The sequence below is a fragment of the Manis pentadactyla genome, chromosome 15 (genome assembly GCF_030020395.1).
Source record: "Manis pentadactyla isolate mManPen7 chromosome 15, mManPen7.hap1, whole genome shotgun sequence".
Classification (NCBI taxonomy): domain Eukaryota; kingdom Metazoa; phylum Chordata; class Mammalia; order Pholidota; family Manidae; genus Manis; species Manis pentadactyla.
Genome location: NC_080033.1, coordinates 54920922 through 54936099, shown reverse-complemented (window position 1 = coordinate 54936099; position 15178 = coordinate 54920922). Strand labels below are relative to the sequence as shown.

Here is a 15178-nt window from a genome sequence, read left to right as displayed (position 1 = left end):
CACCACCCATGACTTCAGGGCTCCCTGATCTGTAGAGAAAAGAGGCCAGAAACACACACACACAAAAATGCGGTTTATGTGCAGGGCTCGGTAATGGAGAGGGGCTGCAAAACGTAAGGGGCTTTTGCTCCGCCTTCGCAAAGGGGCACCAGAAAGCAGAGAAAGGCGTGCTGCTGCAGGTCAGCCCCCTCAGCCAGGCTGGCTTCAGAGTAGAGCAGGTCTCATGGGGAGAGATTGGCCCCAGGGCCCAGGTAGGAAGCCCGGCTCTCCGGGGCGTTGAAAATGGTTAAAGCTCCCGGCACGCAGAGGGCCGGGCCTCCCAAAGCTGCTTGGACATCCAGCAGGAGTGGTGCTCCAAGAGTGGAGTCCTTCCCTACAAGGAGTGGGGCTGTGCTCAGCTGGGAGAAACCTGTCCCCTGCCTTTCTTTGGGGAAGAAGAGCCTTACCTGCCCTGCCCTGTGGTCAATTAGGATTAAACATCCATTCTTAACCTCCCCGCTCTCACCCAGTAGTGATGGGATGGGTGGCTTAGTAGCTCTCTAAAGGGCAGCCTGAGTTTTGGGGATTTCCCTCCAAACTCCCCAGCCCAACCAATTGTGTTAGCTCACCAGTCAGGGCCTTCCCCAGGTCTTGAGTCACCACAACCATTATTACCTGAGACTGGAGAATTTAACCCCTTGATCGTCAGCTCAGTCTCACCCCTCTCTGGAACCAAGGGCTGCATCTGCATGGGGGAACCCCGGGAGCTGAGGAGGAGAGCTGGGCTTTGGGAGAGAACAGCCATGGACCAAAGGGTTTGTCCAACCCACCCCCATCTTACCAGGGACAGCTCCATGTCCAAGTCCATCAGCGACCATTCTCGCCCTTGGAGGCTGGGGCTTAGCACCTGGGAGGAGCTCTGTGTCAATGGTGCCCTCCCAGTCTGTACAGACAGCTGGACCCCACTGAGCCCCATATCCCTACCCTGCTGAAGGTACTCACATCCAGTGTCCCTGTAGGCTCCACACTTTCAGGGGAGGTCTGAAGCAGCACCGGAGGCAGCAGACTCTCTGGGCTCTGGACCCCCCTCTCCAGGCCCAGAGGTCCCCTGTGCAAAGAGAACTGATGTTAGCTCACCCTCAAGGAACCTGGATACATCAGGATTTAAACCTGACAACAATTACAACATGCTAGGAAGGACCTCCCACATAGAGGAGTATGTAGAGAATGCTTCTGCCTCCTACCTTTGGCCTGATGTTTGGATTATGGCACTGAGGTCTTGGGATATGTCCCCTCCCTATGCAGCTGCCAATACCAGTGGTTCTTAAACTACTCTGTACTTTACAACCACCCCAATGAACTCGTTTAAATGCAGAATCCTGAGCCCTACCAGCGATGTTGATTGACCTGATGGGAATTTCTACTTTCCGGGGGACTTTGATGCTGGTACTCCTTAAAGCAACTTTGAGAAGACAGATCCTATGGTGAAGAACCCAACCTCCCTCCCCGCCACCAAGGGGCAGACGAGGCTGGAAGTTTGGAGGGCTAGTTAGCGCTGGTCTATCTGCAAAAGTGGCTCAGTCAAGAATGGGCTCTTTGCTCACCTGTCAGGTACTTCCCTAAGACCCTTTTGTTCAGGCTGTTGGGCGCTGCTGGGCCCTTCAGGGCTGAAGCTCCCTTTCCCTTCCAGGATGGCCTGCACCACAGCCACAGGCAGTTGAGGGGGGGCTGTCATGCAGAAGTCACACTCGGTTGGGGCCAGGGCCTGCCCGGCCTCGCCTTCCCCCCCTGGGCTGGCTGGCTCTTCCTTGAGCAGTGCCAGGCCTTTGTCCCTGCACCAGAGAAAAGCTTAACCAGACCCTGGCACTGACCTTTCCTCCTCCCCTCCCAACCATCTGGGCTGCCAGGCTCCCCAGACAGCAACCCCTGTCCTCTTACCTCTTGCCACCACTGGAGGGAGAATCTTCATCAGGGGATGGAGAATCTTCACTGATGTCAGATATAATAGGGCCTCTGGCCCTGTGAGGGTTGCTGAGGCCCAGTGTGGTTTCTGGGAGGGGCTGAAAGTAGAAACCTAGGCTCAATCCTTCACCTTAAACCACAGGCAGAACCAGAACCCAAACAGTACCCACATGGACCAGGTCTAGGACAAGGTTTGAGAGGGGTAGCTCAGTCTATGCTGGGGAGCCTGGTCTGGTCAGGTGGAAAGCTGGCTTCTATCTTTTCTTTTGGGAAAAGGTATAGGCTCTCCATAGGCCCAGCTGTACCCTAGAGAAGGGAGGGGCAACAAAAACCTACCGACTGGGTGAAGTAGGGGTCCTGCAGGAGGGCACCAGGTAGATGGCAGGTGTTGAATTTGGCTGGTGTTGGGCATGAGCTCCCCTCATCCAGCACCAGGGATCTGTGCAGGGGGTGGGGCAGGTTCCTGTGCATGCCCCTCCGCCTGCACCTCCCTCCCACAGGCCCCAGTAGCCAAGTCAGCAGAGCTGAGGCCTGTTGCCAGGCATCAGTCACATGCTGGAGGCAGAAGGGGCTCCCCCCAGATAAAGAGGCCCTTTGAGGGTAGAGAGGGGAGGGAGGGAGTATGGTTTAAGCCCGGGACCCCCTGCTGTTTGGAGGGTTTGGGGTGAAAGGGAAGGGGCTGCCAGGGTAGAAATTTCCCTCAAATTTGCTTCCTGGTACAGAGGGATCTTGGAGTGGGGTACTTGATGGTGGAGTTGAAGGGAGAAGGGGAAAGTCCTGGAAGAGGGCTCTTGGGGAGATGGCCATGGGGTGAGGAAAGCTATAGTCAGGGGAGCAATGTAGATTCCAGGTGAAGAAGTCCCTGTGTGGGGCCTCTGGCAGGGAGGGGTCTAGAAAGGGGTGGGGATGGTGAGCAGTGAGTATCCCTGGCTTTCTCTCACAGTTTTCTCTTAGCTGCTGCACTGCCAGACCCCGCCTGAAGTGGCCCAAAGAGGCACTGGATCAGCTGAAGAGGAAGCAAAGGATTACTTTAGGCCTTGCCCCCATTCTAACATGGCACTTCCAGATGTGTCTGAGGGCTGGGGGAGGAGGTGGTATTCAGGAATGGGAGAGGGAAGTGGGGTAGGAGGAGAGGAACACCTTGCCAATGACCCGGTGCTGCTGACTGTGGCTCTGCCGGAGAGTCACCACCTCCCTCCATAAGATCTCGTTCTGCCTGGGGGAAGGTGGGGGGAGGGTGCTGAAGCATCTGGGAGTTTGCCCAGTCACCACCCTGCCCACTACACAGAACGGCAGGGCCGAACCCACAACCTCTAGGCTGATTATCCATCGATAGAGAGCAGAGTTCCCCAGCTCAGCCCATTTGTCTGGATGGAGGTTCCGAGGCAAGAGAGAAAAAGCTGCCTAGAACCACCCGGCGGCCAGTGTCCTCTGGCCCAAATCCTCTTCCCACCTCCCCGCCCTCCTTTGCCCCCTCCTCCGCACTGCCTGAGCTCCCGCAGCCGCGCCTCGGTGCTCTCTTGCACTCCGCGCAAAGAGTGCACCTCTCCCAGCAGCCGGCCCAGGTCCTCCGGGCGCCAGCGGCCGTCATCGCTGCGCAGCGCAGGCACCTGCAGTAGGAGGCACCATCAGGTCAGCATCGCACAGAACCCGGCCAGGCGTCCCCAAACCTCCTTCCACTCGGGTTTGCTGGTTCCCGCAGGCGCGCCTACCTTGCGCCGCACGCGTTCCAGTAGTTGCTCACGGCCGCGCACGAAGCTTGGGTGCTGGAACTCAACGTAGTCGCGCTCAGGCCTGAGCAGGCCGCCCTGTTCGATGCTCACTACCTTCCGGAAGCCATCTAGGGAGTAGGGAGTGGAGGAGTAAATTGCCCCATTCCTGCGCATCAGGTCACCCACACCTGCTTCCCTCCCAGCACTAGGGACTCACACATGTTGAGTTGCCGCACAAAGCTCGCCATGTTGCTGTGCTTGAAGTATTGGGGCAGCACTTCCTTGGCGAAGCGGCTCTGGTCGCTTACGAGGAAACTGGTCCCGCTCTGCCGAGAACGCCGCCCGCCCACCCACCCACCATGCGGGCGGAGACCAGACGGCTTCGTGAGCGGTGCCCGCCCACGGACAGGCCCGCGCTCTAGCGCGCGCGCACACACACTCGCACTCTGGGACCGTGCCTACTGTTCATGGGGACATGGGACGAGGCCAGACCAGAACCAGCTCGGAGGCTTAGCCTGGGGTGACCACAGTGAATCCCTACCCCAACCCGACCCAGACTCAGTAGTGGTTATCAGAAAGGAGGAGCACAGGCCAGACCTGGGTTCCAGCCCCAGATGGGTCCCAGACCCGCGAGGAGACTAAGAACTACAATCAGACTCAGCTTTTCCATTTTTCTGACCTCTCTTTCCCGATCTGTCTGATGGGATGTGGTGGGAACTAAGACCTCTAACATCCCTCGGGCTCTAAGTCTCCAGAAGGTGCCTACCCTTTCCTCCGTCCTGAGGAAGTTGTCTCACTCCCATGTCACACACCCCCTCCAAAGCAAATCACCCTGGACGGCTGGATCGAGGGACCCACAAGCCTTGTTCCAGGTGGGGTTTGGTGGGAATGGATGTTCACTGATGTGGAGGGATCCCGGGGACCACTGAGGGAGTCGAGGGGCCCCAGCCCTCACCGGGCTCCAGCGGATCAGGTGGTCGGTGCCCGGGTCGCCCACCAGCGCCCACAACTTGCCGAGGAAGGCGGGCACGGGGCTGGGGCCCGGCTCCGTGGGCAGCGCGGCTGAAGCTTCCTGCATGGCGCAGTCTCATACCCGCTAAGCTCTCGGGCCGGCTGCCGCGAGCTCGTCAAAGCCGCAGAAAGTGCTGCGTTTGCCGCCCGCCCCGCCCTACTCCGCCTCCCGGCGCCAGGTCAGGTGGGGGCCACGTGTGAACTCAAGGGGCGGGGCTCGGATCGCGGCTGAGATTGCTTTGTGTGTGGACAAGTGCGGTGGGAAAGGTGACCTAGGTTTGAGTTCCACCCTTTTCAGGCCCTCCGTTTCCTTTGTTCTTTGGGAGAAATCGCCCGTGCGCACCGTGGTGTGGGCTGGGAGAGTCCTAGAAGGTGATGGCCGTGGGCACAGTGATGCTCGGGGTAGAGAGTGCAGATAGGAGGGGGTGGGGAGGAAAGAATCTGGCACTCTGTCGCCGAATCCTGCGGCGTTGTCATTCCAAGTTTGCGGAGTGTCCCGCCCCTTGTTCCCATCAGCTGCGTCAGTACAATGGACCTTGACATCTTTCTCCCACCCCAGCCCGGACGGCTCCTCGGAACTCAGGAATCCCCCGTCTCACCCTTCAGAGCCGACCCCGTCTTTCACAAGATGCAGAGCTACTGCAGGATTTATTTCACACTCACCCTGAAGCCCAGCCTGCACCTGTGCCTTCCCTCCCCCCGACGCCGCGCCAGCCTTGGAGCTAGCGCTGCGTTTGCAGAGGAATGGGGTTGGAGGAGGATGACGCAGCACAGTGGGGACAGCGGGCGTCTGCAGATGTTGAGAGCACTGAGTGGACACAGGTCGCCCCAGGCTGGTCCCAATTCCATCCACAGGCCCCAATCCCTGCAAGGTACAAGAGGCAACAGAGTCCTGAAGGATCAGGCAGGCAGCAGGTGTGCTCCTGGGCAAACTCACTGAGCATCTCAAGGCCACGCGTCTGCTGGAATGGGTGGGGATTGCCCCATCCCGCACACTAGCGTGGGCCGCCAAGGATGTGGCTCCCGCGTTAGTTTGAGAGTGTAGCTGCGCAGGCGCGGGCAATGCGCGTGGAAGGCGTGCAGCACGGAGGGTCGCACCACGCAGAAGCAGTGCGCTTCGCGCAGGCCCACGCAGCGCGCCGCAAGGAACTCCAGCGCGTCGTCCAGCTGGGCGGAGGCGGCGGCGCGCACCTCGAGTATGCGCAAGGTTGCGGCATAGTGGCACGCTGCGAACCGCACCGAGCCTACCGTGTCCCCAGAGAGGCTGAGGCGCAGCGCAGCCACCGGAACGGAAGGCTGCAGTATCCGCATCACGCTCTCAGAAGGCAGGGCCGGCTCCAGCTCCAGTTCCACTGCAAGTCCGGGGTGGCGGGAGCGCAATTTGATCCACGCTTCGTCGGGCAGGGTGGGCGCGCGGGCATCCTCGGGGCAGGCGCACCGCAGGGCCAGGAGAACAAAAGGCTCACGGTCGGGTGCCGCCAGCGCCTTGAGGGCGGTGTGCGACAGGCTGGCCAGGTGCAGTCCGAGGGTGCAGAGGCGCGGGCAGGCCTTTAGGAGCTCCAGCACGGATTCAGGCCCCACACTGCCCACCAAAGTACGGTTGTCCAAGAAAAGGCTGCGTAGTTCGGGGCAGCAGTGTGCCGTCTGCAGGACCAACGCATCGTCTAGCGTGAAGGGCAAGCGCCGCAGGTCGAGGTGGTGCAACGTGCGGGAAGCCCGACAGATGGCGTGCATGGCCTGCAGGACGTCGAGTCCCGCATCGAAGAGCGGCTTCTCTCCGTGGCACTCTAGACGCAGGCTTCGAAGCCCTGGGTTACTAACGCAGCCCGCCAGTGCGGTCAGCAACTCGGTTGCCGCCTGTCGGCTCTGTGCCCTCGACGGTTCAAATTCCAGACGTAGGTTGTGAACATGGTTCAGGCAGGCGGACAGACACGGTGACAGCATGTCTTTTAGTTCACAGTCGCAACTTAAGAGCGGTGGAGAAAAGGCATCAGCAGTGTCCCCGAGACCGGTAGAGACATACCTACCAACACACCTCCCTGTCCCGACCTTGCCTCGTTGCCCCAAGGTAGCCGCTGATAATAGGGAAATCCCACCCTATCCAGTTAGAACACTTAAGATACATCTGCCACAAGTTGAAAACCCGGCAGGAAAAGCTAATGATAATCTAGGAACTACACTTTCTCAACGGTCTCTAAAGAGACGGGATGTGGCTTCTGGTACTGAGAAGTTCACATTCTGCTCCTGCCAGTCCTTAGCTGAGTGACCTGCAGGGAGTGATTAAATCTCTGTACCTCAATTTCCTATCTGTGCAATGGAGATAATACTACTACCTATCTATCACATACGGTTTTCACGAGGAATAAGTTGATAGATGTAAGGCACTTATAACAATGGTACATAATAGGAGATAAATTAAATGTTGGTAATGATCAAGCTTTTTAATATGGTTAGAGTCACTGAATCTCTCCAACCCCCGACTCCAAGGAGAGAGGGAGAAGGCCTGAGGGCCACATGAGGCAGAAGGAAGAAGAGCCGGCTCACCTGATGTTCGTGTCATGCCACACGGCGCTGCAGGTGGCAGCAGTAGCCCAGGCTGTGCAGACCCTGGCTGCAGCAGCTCGGTCCCTCAGGGGCAGGTAACGGAAAATAAGCGCTAGCACCTCCTCTGGCAGTTGCTCTCCAGGCTCAGCCATGGTCTGGTGTTGGGTGAGCTGCTCCTGCCTGGAGAGAGAGGGACATGCTGAGAGGAATAATGGAGCCTATGTGTAGAAATGCCTGTAGCTCAGGAACTGCTACATAATTTGCAGAGCCCAGTGTAAAATGAAAATGAGGGGTTCTTTGTTGAAAACTTAATTTCAAGACGGTGACAGCAGAGCATTTAACCAAATTATTAAACCAAGCATGGGGCCCTGTGCAACTGCACAGGTCTCAGACCCATTAAGTTGGCTCTGAATGTCCAAAGAATTTCTGATTCTCCTTTAAATTAACTACACTCTCACTTGTTGAACAAATCCGCATTTTATGCTTATTAGAGGAACGCAATCACAATATATTTGCAAAGTCGATAAAGCAGAATACCCGATTTGGGGAGGATATTACTGGATCTTCCAGTTATTAAGTCTTCCCCGGACAAGCTGGAGGGCAGCTGCACGGGCCTCGACTCCGAATAACTCCGCCCTCCCCTACAGCTCAGAGAGCTCCCATCGCCTCCTCCTCCTCATACAAACAGCCCAGACTGGTCTCCCGGGAGTGAACTGCGTCCCTCCCAATTTTGACCCCACTAGGGAAGGACTGGGCTCAAGCTCCGCCTTGAGAGCCATTGAACCTAGGGCTTCTCAGAAGGCAGAGGACGTAAGAATCAGTGGGACATTTGTTCACAATATACGGATTCCACGGCCCCACCTACTAAATCAGGATCTCTGGAAGAGTAAGGCCCAGGAATCTGAATTTCAGCAAGCACCCTTTGACTGCACAGGTCCCAAGTTGAGAAACCCAGGCTCCCTCAGTCGCCAGAAAGTGAGGAACGGGTTAATATGACGGGAGCACTAGAGAATACTTAAAAATGGCAGGGTTCACAAACCAATCAGGAAGCAGGGGCGCTCGGGTGGGGCACAACTGAATTCGCCTTGAGAGGGACCATCTCTAGGTGAAGACATCCTGGGTGCTTCCAATGAAAAGCCGGCTGGGCGGAGAAAAGCTTGGGGCTCTGGAGCCTGAGAGGCCCTGGGTTCAAGTTCTGATCCTGACGCCCTGAGCAGCCCAAGCTCCCGTTGTGCAGTTTAAGGTAGGCTGGAATTACGCGCACACCCACTTCAAAGCGCGGCTTTTGTGGAAAGTGTGCGTCCTCTTTGAAGTTGCCAATTTTAAGGTTCTTGAAGGTTGTCCTACACAACGGTACACACCACTTGCCGGTCAAGTTTTTTCCTGGCTAACGGTTCCTGCTAGAATTTACGCCTCGTGTATTCCAGGACTTTCAGATAACTTCTGCCAGGCCTCAGCCTTGAATCCACTGTTACTCAGTTCTGAGTGTCAGGGAGTAGCAGTCATCAGATATCATCGAGCTTGACCCCCGAGAAGGCACACGAAAATTCTGGTCCGTCCCCAGGGGGCGCTCCCTCGTTGATCCGTGCTCCGCCGGAGGAAGCGGGGCAGTTCTCACCCGGTGCCCCCTGGCCTCGTAAGAGCTGCCAGTCCCTTAAGTACCTCCTTCCTGCCGTCTAACTTCAGGCGCCATTGTCTTACCTGCTCAGCGGACCAGTGGGCTTTCCCTAAAGGCTGGGGCCTGCGGCGGCGGACAATGGGCGGGAAGGAGTCGCGGGGAGCCGGGGCAGCGGGACACCGAGGCGGACGGGGCGGCTCGGCCTGGGGTACCGCCCCTCCGCTCCGCGCACACCCGGAAGCAGAGTGAGTCCCGTGGAGCCAGGCGGGCGTGGAAATCCAGGCCGGGCCGAGGCGGCCAGGTTAGTGCAGAGGATGGGTGGGTTTCCAGCTGACAGCGAGAGCAGAGGCGAATCCTCGCTTAGGGGGGTGGGGGCGGAACTGTTGTCACCCGCGGCTGCCTGAGCCAGTGGCGGTGGAGGCCTAATGGGCTGTTTCCATGGAAGGCGGGAGAGAGGTACGGGCTATGGCCTCCGCAGGTTCTTTGTCCCACTAGGGGCTTTCGAGGGGCTGCAGGACCCTGCGGGTGAGAGGAGGGGCGGGGCTGGTTCTGAAGGGATCTGTGAGCAGAGACCCCAGCCTGTTGCACGTGCGAAACCCCAGCTCCAGCAGGAGCTCCCGCCGAGAGCTCGGGAGCGCCGCAGCTGAGTATGGGGTGCGCCTGGTGGGATGCGGGGAATCGCCGGCTTTCAGACTTTGAGGGGCCACGCCCTCAGACCGTCGCTGCCAACCCCGCCGGAGGTGGGGTTGCCCGGGGACTGTTAATGGGGCGCTGCGCCAGCCTGGACTCTGGTAGTAGGGACGTTATTTTCTTGAGCCGGTACCCCCGTGTTCCTAATAGCCTCAGCCCAGCTAAGAGTTCCCAGGACCCACCCAGGCCCAGCCCCATGAGGGGCGGACTCGGGGTGGGTGGGACACGGGGCTTTCCAAGGAGGGGCTTCTGTGCTAGGACTCGTAGGAAGGAGCTCCCAAGGGGACAGCGGGAACCAAGGATCGGGCCTCTTCTCAATCCTGTTACCTGACTCTCTCGACCTCCAGCCTGTCAGACCTGCTGGACTTTCTCCCATTAGTCTAGTCCCCTTCTCCGATGCTTCCAGTGCCTCCCTCCCCCCACAGGCCTTATGGGCAAACTCTGGTCCCCTCCCAACCCCACTTCCACCCCTTGGGATGAGACCACATCCATCTGGTCATCATCCTGAAGTCGGGGGGCTAAGAAGATGCAAAAGAGGAAATGTTTTGAGGGCAGGTTCCCACACAATCCTACCCTTTTTTTGGCTGCTTCCCCAGAATTCTCTACTTGTCTCCCGACTGCTCTTGATCCCAGTTGTCATCTACAGAATCTCGTTTTTTTTTCCTTTCTAAGAAAAACAAAATTCTCTTGCCTTTTAATACAAAGGAAATGTGTCTATTTTACATAAAGTAGCATTGCTGAATACAATGAAAATAATCCCCACTCCCACCGCTAGGTAAACAATGTTAACTTCCTGTTAATTTCCAGACTGTTGTCTTGGGTTAATACCCAAGTATTGTTTTCTACCAAAAGGCTGTGATGTGTTGGGGGGCAGGGGTGCTCAGAAGGCATGTCCTCTGTGCTCAGATCCAGGGTGGGACCATCACCAGCTATCATTTCTCTTGTGAAGTCTGCATGATGCTGGATGACCTTGCCCATTTACTGTCCCAGCTATGGCTCTCAGGTTAGGGTCTGGGGACAGATCTGAAACACAGCCTCTGCTTTGGGCTCAGGATCCCTTCTCCTTCCCCAGCAATGTCCAAGACTGTGGTCCTGCCCCCTCTTGGCAACCGTCCTCTGAGATTCCCTATCCGTTATGCAAATGGATGCCAGCTGGGGCAAATCCCATCTGTCCTGCCCAGAGCAGTGACGTCTAGGGTGCTCACAACCGGGGCTCAGCAACTGTCCTAGCCCACCATATGTAAATGAAGACCAGAGAGTAAAGAAGTGTGACTGGTGGGGCAGGAGGTGGTATCTTGAGCCCATGTTTCTAGTAGAAGGGTGGGATGTTGCCTTGGGTGAGGTGGGTAGGAAGTTTCCCCATCTGAAGAGGGTCGGTGCAGTGGCTCCCTGGCTGGGAATTTTGCCCTTTGGTCTAGGACTAGGGATTCTCTCCAAAGATAGATGGAGGTACTAGCGCTAAGAGGCTGTCTGGAAAGGGAAGGAACCTGTAATAGAACAATTTGACAAGAACTCAGCTCCAAGGACAAAAAGGAATGATTTAGCGCACATACCTGGAAAATCCAGGGTGCAGCTAGGGGGCATAGTATGGTTAAGAGTGCACCTCTCCCATCTCTCGGCTCTATATTCTTCTATGAGTTTCATTCTCAGCCAGGTTCTTCCCAGGCAGTTGGCAGAGGAGACCAGCCCTTCCTTCCAGCTCAGCCCAGGAAGAGAAACTAGTGCCTCTTTCCTAATTGGCCCAACCAAAGTTGCAGATTGATTCTGACTGGTCTAACTTGAATCCGCCCAACTCTAATTTCAGAGTGGTGAATGGAATATGCAGATTGGTTAGGTCAGTTTCACATGCCGACACCTGAAGCTAGGGAGTGGAGCCAGCCCTTCCAACAGGCATAGGGGTCGAGAAAGGGGAAGAGGACCCATTCGGGATTATGGGAGGGAATCTGGGCAGATCCAAACTGCAGGTGTGCTCTGAAATGAAGCCAGGAGATAAAGTAGGAATGCAGGTGAGAAAACCTAAGGGAAACTGTAGCCCACAGGGATCCTGGGAGCTCAAGTTTAAGCTGAGGGCATAGCAGGACATGAGTCCTGTTGGCTGTGGGACGTTGGCACCATCCAGGATGAAAATGTCTTCTGTCAGCTTTGGTAAGAGAGAAATCCTGCCTGAACAGGGGGCAAAACTTCTCTTCTCTCCTGCAAGGCTAGTATCTCTCCTCTCCCACCACTGTGACCCTGGGCTTTTCCTGAGAAGGCAGCGGAGGGGATTCCTTACTGCAAGGCTGGGCTAGGCTGGGCTGTACAGAACCAGAAGCACAGGGCTGCCTATGGGATAATGAACTTAACATCAAAAGTGTAGTGTGCCAGCTGTATGGGGTTGGAGTGCTGGGTTGGAGGTGATCTGGATGTCTGATTATCCATGTCTCCAAAGGCAAGATGGCAATTGAGCCAAAAGGGCTCGAGAAGTGGGTGGGCAGCGCCTACCTGTTTGTGGAGTCCTCACTGGATAAGGTAGTTCTCTCGGATGCCTATGCTCACCCTCAACAGAAGATGGCGGTGTACAGGGCTCTCCGGACTGCACTGGCAGGTGCGTGGGTAGGTGGGCCACTTGGAGAGGGAGGGTAGCGGGATCAGGGGCGGAGACCCCACCTCCTCAACAATGGGCCTGTGCTTAACCACCGCATTACTTGGTTGCAGAGGTTCTGTCTTCTTTGTTTATGCACATGTGCCCTTGAGTGTAGAAATATGTCCCCGTGTCTGTACGATCTACCTATGTGTGCACTAATGTCCCTCTGCTTGATGTACCCCCCAACCCCCACTCCCTAGACCACTTGGCTCACTGCTTCTACTAATCACACATCTCTCTCTTCTTTTCCTCTCACTGCAGCGCTCCTTGCCCAAGACCCACTCCCCAGTACCTACCTTTAGGGTCCCCCTTTCCCATCTCAGGGCAGAGACCAAAGGAGACTGAAGCCGTTTGGGGGATTACCCTAGAGCAGTGAAAGCCCCTTTCATTCTGGGGTCAGTGGGAGCTGCACTTGATGGGACCGAATTCCTGAGATCTCTCACCTTTCTGCTGCCCTGCCGGCTGCCTACCTACACGGTTTGGCAATTGTTCCTCTGCTGTGAAGTCTCTCCCTACGTCCATTTGCCCACCCTCATTTGGGGTTTCAGGGATTGGGCTAGGGTGGCAGCCACCCCCATCGTAGGGTGCTCCTTCTGATATGTCCTGGCCTTCATATATGTTGTTGCTGTCTGCATCCCATTTTGTTTCCCAGCTAGGAGCTTTAGGATAAAAATAACCCGGAGTCCCCAAGGTCTGGGGATGGGGAGGGGGTCTGATTGCGGGCTTCACCCCTTCTTCGGCCCCTTGGAGAATGAGCCCGCATGGGACCGCCTGGCACCTGACTGCCCGTCTCCTCAGAGATCGGCGGGAGCCCCGACGTGCTACAGATGCTCAAGATCCATCGCAACGACCCGCAGCTGATTGTGCAGCTGCGTTTTTGCGGGCGTCAGCTCTGCGGCCGCTTCCTCCGAGCCTACCGCGAGGGGGCGCTGCACGCCGTGCTGCAAGGGTGCTTGGCGGCGGTGCTAGCCCTGCGCTCGGTGCCCTTGCAACTGGAGCTGCGCGCCGGAGCGGAACGGCTGGACGCCTTGCTGGCGGATGAGGAACGCTGTTTGAGTTGTATCTTCGCCCAGAAGGTGCGGCCGGTCTGGTGCCAGGGTGGGACGGGGCGGGTATCCACGGCTAAGATCGCCACCGACGCTGCATTCCCCTCCGCAGCCCGACCGGCTCTGCGACGAGGAACTCGCTGAGCTGGAGGATGCATTCCAGAATCTGACGTGCGGCTCGGGCAGCCAGGGCGGCGACGTGGAGGTCGCTCCGGCCCCCACTCCATCAGAGAAGCCACCGTCATCCGGCAAGACTTTTCTGTTCCAGGGTCAGCCCGTAGGTGAGGCGTGCGCGCAGAGGCGGAGAGAGGCCGGGTCACCGGGACGATGGAGTTTAGGGAGGAGCAAGGTCTGGGTGGGGCAGCAGTAGGGCGGGGATGAAAGGGTACCGGTCTGCCGTGCCAGCTCACTCCACTTCCCATTCCCTCCACAGTGAACCGACCACTGAGCCTGCAGGACCAACAGACGTTTGCGCGCTCAGTGGGCCTTAAATGGCGCAAGGTGGGGCGCTCCCTGCAGCGCGGCTGCCCTGCGCTGCGGGACCCGGCGCTCGACTCACTGGCCTATGAGTATGAGCGCGAAGGGCTGTACGAGCAGGCGTTCCAGCTGCTGCGGCGCTTCGTGCAGGCCGAGGGCCGCCGCGCCACGCTGCAGCGCCTAGTGGAGGCGCTCGAGGAGAACGAGCTTACCAGCCTGGCAGAGAACTTGCTGGGCCTGGTGAATCCCGATGGCGGCCTGGCCTAGGCTGGGTACCATAGAAAGGGGCCGTCAGCCAGTTGCCCAGGGTTTGGAGCACCTAGATGACCCTAGGGTCCCGTTTGCTGCTACTTATGACCTCCTGTCCATCCACGCGATTCTGAGACCAAAATTAGAACCCCACTTAGCTGAACTGCTGGAGCTTCTGGGCAGACTTGACTGCCTTCTCCAGGAGACGGACAAACACCCACGGGTGCCTACTGAGGTGCCATTGGGGATTAAGTTGTAGATACTAAGATAGAGACAGAGTGGGTGACCTGCCACGGAGGTCTGCCTCACCTTCTCCCACCCCAGAAGAGGGGCTTCTGGCCAGCTCTTACCTCTTCACCAACTGAATAACTACTCACTAAGCACCTGCTGTATCCTAGGAGTCATTTTGGGTTTTGCAAATACTGTGGTGATCACCATACACAAATCCTGTCACCAGTTCACACTCAGTGTGGGACTCCAAATATTAAGCAATGGTAATAAAATATTACCTTTTTTGTTTTTGTTTTTATGTGAAAAATACAAGGAGTTGTGGGAGCAGCAAGCAGGGCCCTAACCCAGCTTAAGGGTTAGGCTTCCTGGGAGATTAGTGTGAATAGGGTAAGAGGTTGGGGGTTGAAAGAAGGGCAATATTCTGGGCATTGCCAGTCTCAGGTGATGTCTTGAGGAAGGTGACAGGCAGGATGTTAGAAGAACAAAGTTTACAGTGGCTGGATCTAGAGGTGGGTGGATTTGCAGAGAGACCCATTGGTAAGGGAGGGAAGCAGAAAGATGGGGTCTGGTAAGCCATTTTACAGAGTTTGGATTTTATACTGAGGCCAGTGAGAAGCCCTTAAAGGATTTCAGGATTTAGGACTGGGAGGCTGGTAAGGATGGAGAGAGAGAGAAAGAGAGGAGATGGTGGCTCAGGCTGGGGCTGGGGCAGTGGCAGCAGAGATGGAGAGAAGGGATGAAACTGAGAGGTGTTTGGGAGGAAGGATAACAGGCCTGATGACACGATGTGGAGTGAGTTGAGAGAGGACCCCAGAGTTTCTGCCTTTGCCAGTTGGATGGAGGATGGGCTACCTGCTTAGATGGGAGCTCTGGGGGAGGTGAAGTGCTTGCTCTGTTCAAGACAAATTGGGCATGATGTTCCTATAGAACATACAGGGAGAGAGTTTTGAGTTCAGGGAAGAGGGCTAAAGATTCATGGATGGACAGGTGGGAGTAGGTGGGAGTGGGTGGGGTCCTGAAGGACACCAACCAGAAA

At 56.9% G+C, this 15178-nt stretch overlaps 3 protein-coding genes across 20 annotated transcripts; 1 reads left to right on the top strand and 2 right to left on the bottom strand.

Moving 5' to 3' along the window:
* Positions 1 to 58: 58 nt before the first annotated feature.
* Positions 59 to 4827, bottom strand: HSF4 (heat shock transcription factor 4). Of its 9 annotated transcripts, none has more exons than XM_036897858.2 (13): positions 4609 to 4827; positions 3871 to 3979; positions 3654 to 3781; positions 3427 to 3551; positions 3082 to 3157; positions 2883 to 2947; positions 2278 to 2380; positions 1918 to 2053; positions 1584 to 1707; positions 982 to 1087; positions 821 to 886; positions 655 to 724; positions 59 to 373 (listed from the first exon to the last, which is right to left on the bottom strand). In XM_036897858.2, exons 1-13 carry the CDS (start codon positions 4729 to 4731, stop codon positions 222 to 224), a joined length of 1383 nt encoding a protein of 460 aa, XP_036753753.1. In that variant the 5' UTR covers positions 4732 to 4827; the 3' UTR covers positions 59 to 221. The 9 variants fall into 9 exon arrangements, with proteins under 9 accessions (XP_036753753.1, XP_036753751.1, XP_036753743.1 ...); XM_036897856.2 differs by having other exon boundaries at positions 655 to 746; positions 1584 to 1811; positions 1918 to 2039; XM_036897848.2 differs by having other exon boundaries at positions 1584 to 1811; positions 1918 to 2039.
* Positions 4828 to 5259: 432 nt separating this feature from the next.
* Positions 5260 to 9045, bottom strand: FBXL8 (F-box and leucine rich repeat protein 8). 4 transcript variants are annotated; one of them, XM_036897871.2, is made up of 4 exons: positions 8910 to 9045; positions 7209 to 7388; positions 5856 to 6630; positions 5260 to 5529 (listed from the first exon to the last, which is right to left on the bottom strand). In XM_036897871.2, the coding sequence occupies exons 2-4, from the start codon at positions 7358 to 7360 to the stop codon at positions 5260 to 5262; spliced, it is 1197 nt and encodes a 398-aa protein (XP_036753766.1). In that variant the 5' UTR covers positions 7361 to 7388; positions 8910 to 9045. The 4 variants fall into 4 exon arrangements, with proteins under 4 accessions (XP_036753766.1, XP_057348626.1, XP_036753767.1 ...); XM_057492643.1 differs by lacking the exon at positions 8910 to 9045 and adding an exon at positions 8248 to 8900; XM_036897872.2 differs by lacking the exon at positions 8910 to 9045 and adding an exon at positions 8128 to 8254.
* TRADD (TNFRSF1A associated via death domain) lies at positions 8996 to 14425 on the top strand. Of its 7 annotated transcripts, none has more exons than XM_036897878.2 (6): positions 8996 to 9127; positions 11171 to 11350; positions 11945 to 12100; positions 12938 to 13215; positions 13298 to 13466; positions 13619 to 14425. In XM_036897878.2, the coding sequence occupies exons 2-6, from the start codon at positions 11329 to 11331 to the stop codon at positions 13927 to 13929; spliced, it is 936 nt and encodes a 311-aa protein (XP_036753773.2). In that variant the 5' UTR covers positions 8996 to 9127; positions 11171 to 11328; the 3' UTR covers positions 13930 to 14425. The 7 variants fall into 7 exon arrangements, with proteins under 7 accessions (XP_036753773.2, XP_036753771.2, XP_036753777.2 ...); XM_036897876.2 differs by having other exon boundaries at positions 8998 to 9127; positions 11167 to 11350; XM_036897881.2 differs by having other exon boundaries at positions 9085 to 9127; positions 11321 to 11350.
* The last annotated feature ends 753 nt before the right edge of the window (positions 14426 to 15178 follow it).

Coding starts and splice junctions, on each gene's coding strand:
- HSF4 (XM_036897846.2), bottom strand. CDS start 4,731: ATGCAGGAAGCTTCAGCCGCGCTGCCCACGGAGCCGGGCCCCAGCCCC. Junction 3,782..3,870: donor TGTGCGGCAACTCAACATGT/GTGAGTCCCTAG, acceptor CCTACTCCCTAG/ATGGCTTCCGGAAGGTAGTG. Junction 1,812..1,917: donor CCCTCCAGTGGTGGCAAGAG/GTAAGAGGACAG, acceptor TCTCTGGTGCAG/GGACAAAGGCCTGGCACTGC.
- TRADD (XM_036897874.2), top strand. CDS start 11,598: ATGAGTCCTGTTGGCTGTGGGACGTTGGCACCATCCAGGATGAAAATG. Junction 11,662..11,944: donor AATGTCTTCTGTCAGCTTTG/GTAAGAGAGAAA, acceptor ATGTCTCCAAAG/GCAAGATGGCAATTGAGCCA. Junction 12,101..12,937: donor TCTCCGGACTGCACTGGCAG/GTGCGTGGGTAG, acceptor CCGTCTCCTCAG/AGATCGGCGGGAGCCCCGAC.
- FBXL8 (XM_036897871.2), bottom strand. CDS start 7,360: ATGGCTGAGCCTGGAGAGCAACTGCCAGAGGAGGTGCTAGCGCTTATT. Junction 6,631..7,208: donor TGGCATGACACGAACATCAG/GTGAGCCGGCTC, acceptor ACCGCTCTTAAG/TTGCGACTGTGAACTAAAAG. Junction 5,530..5,855: donor CAACCTTGCGCATACTCGAG/GTGCGCGCCGCC, acceptor TGTACCTTGCAG/GGATTGGGGCCTGTGGATGG.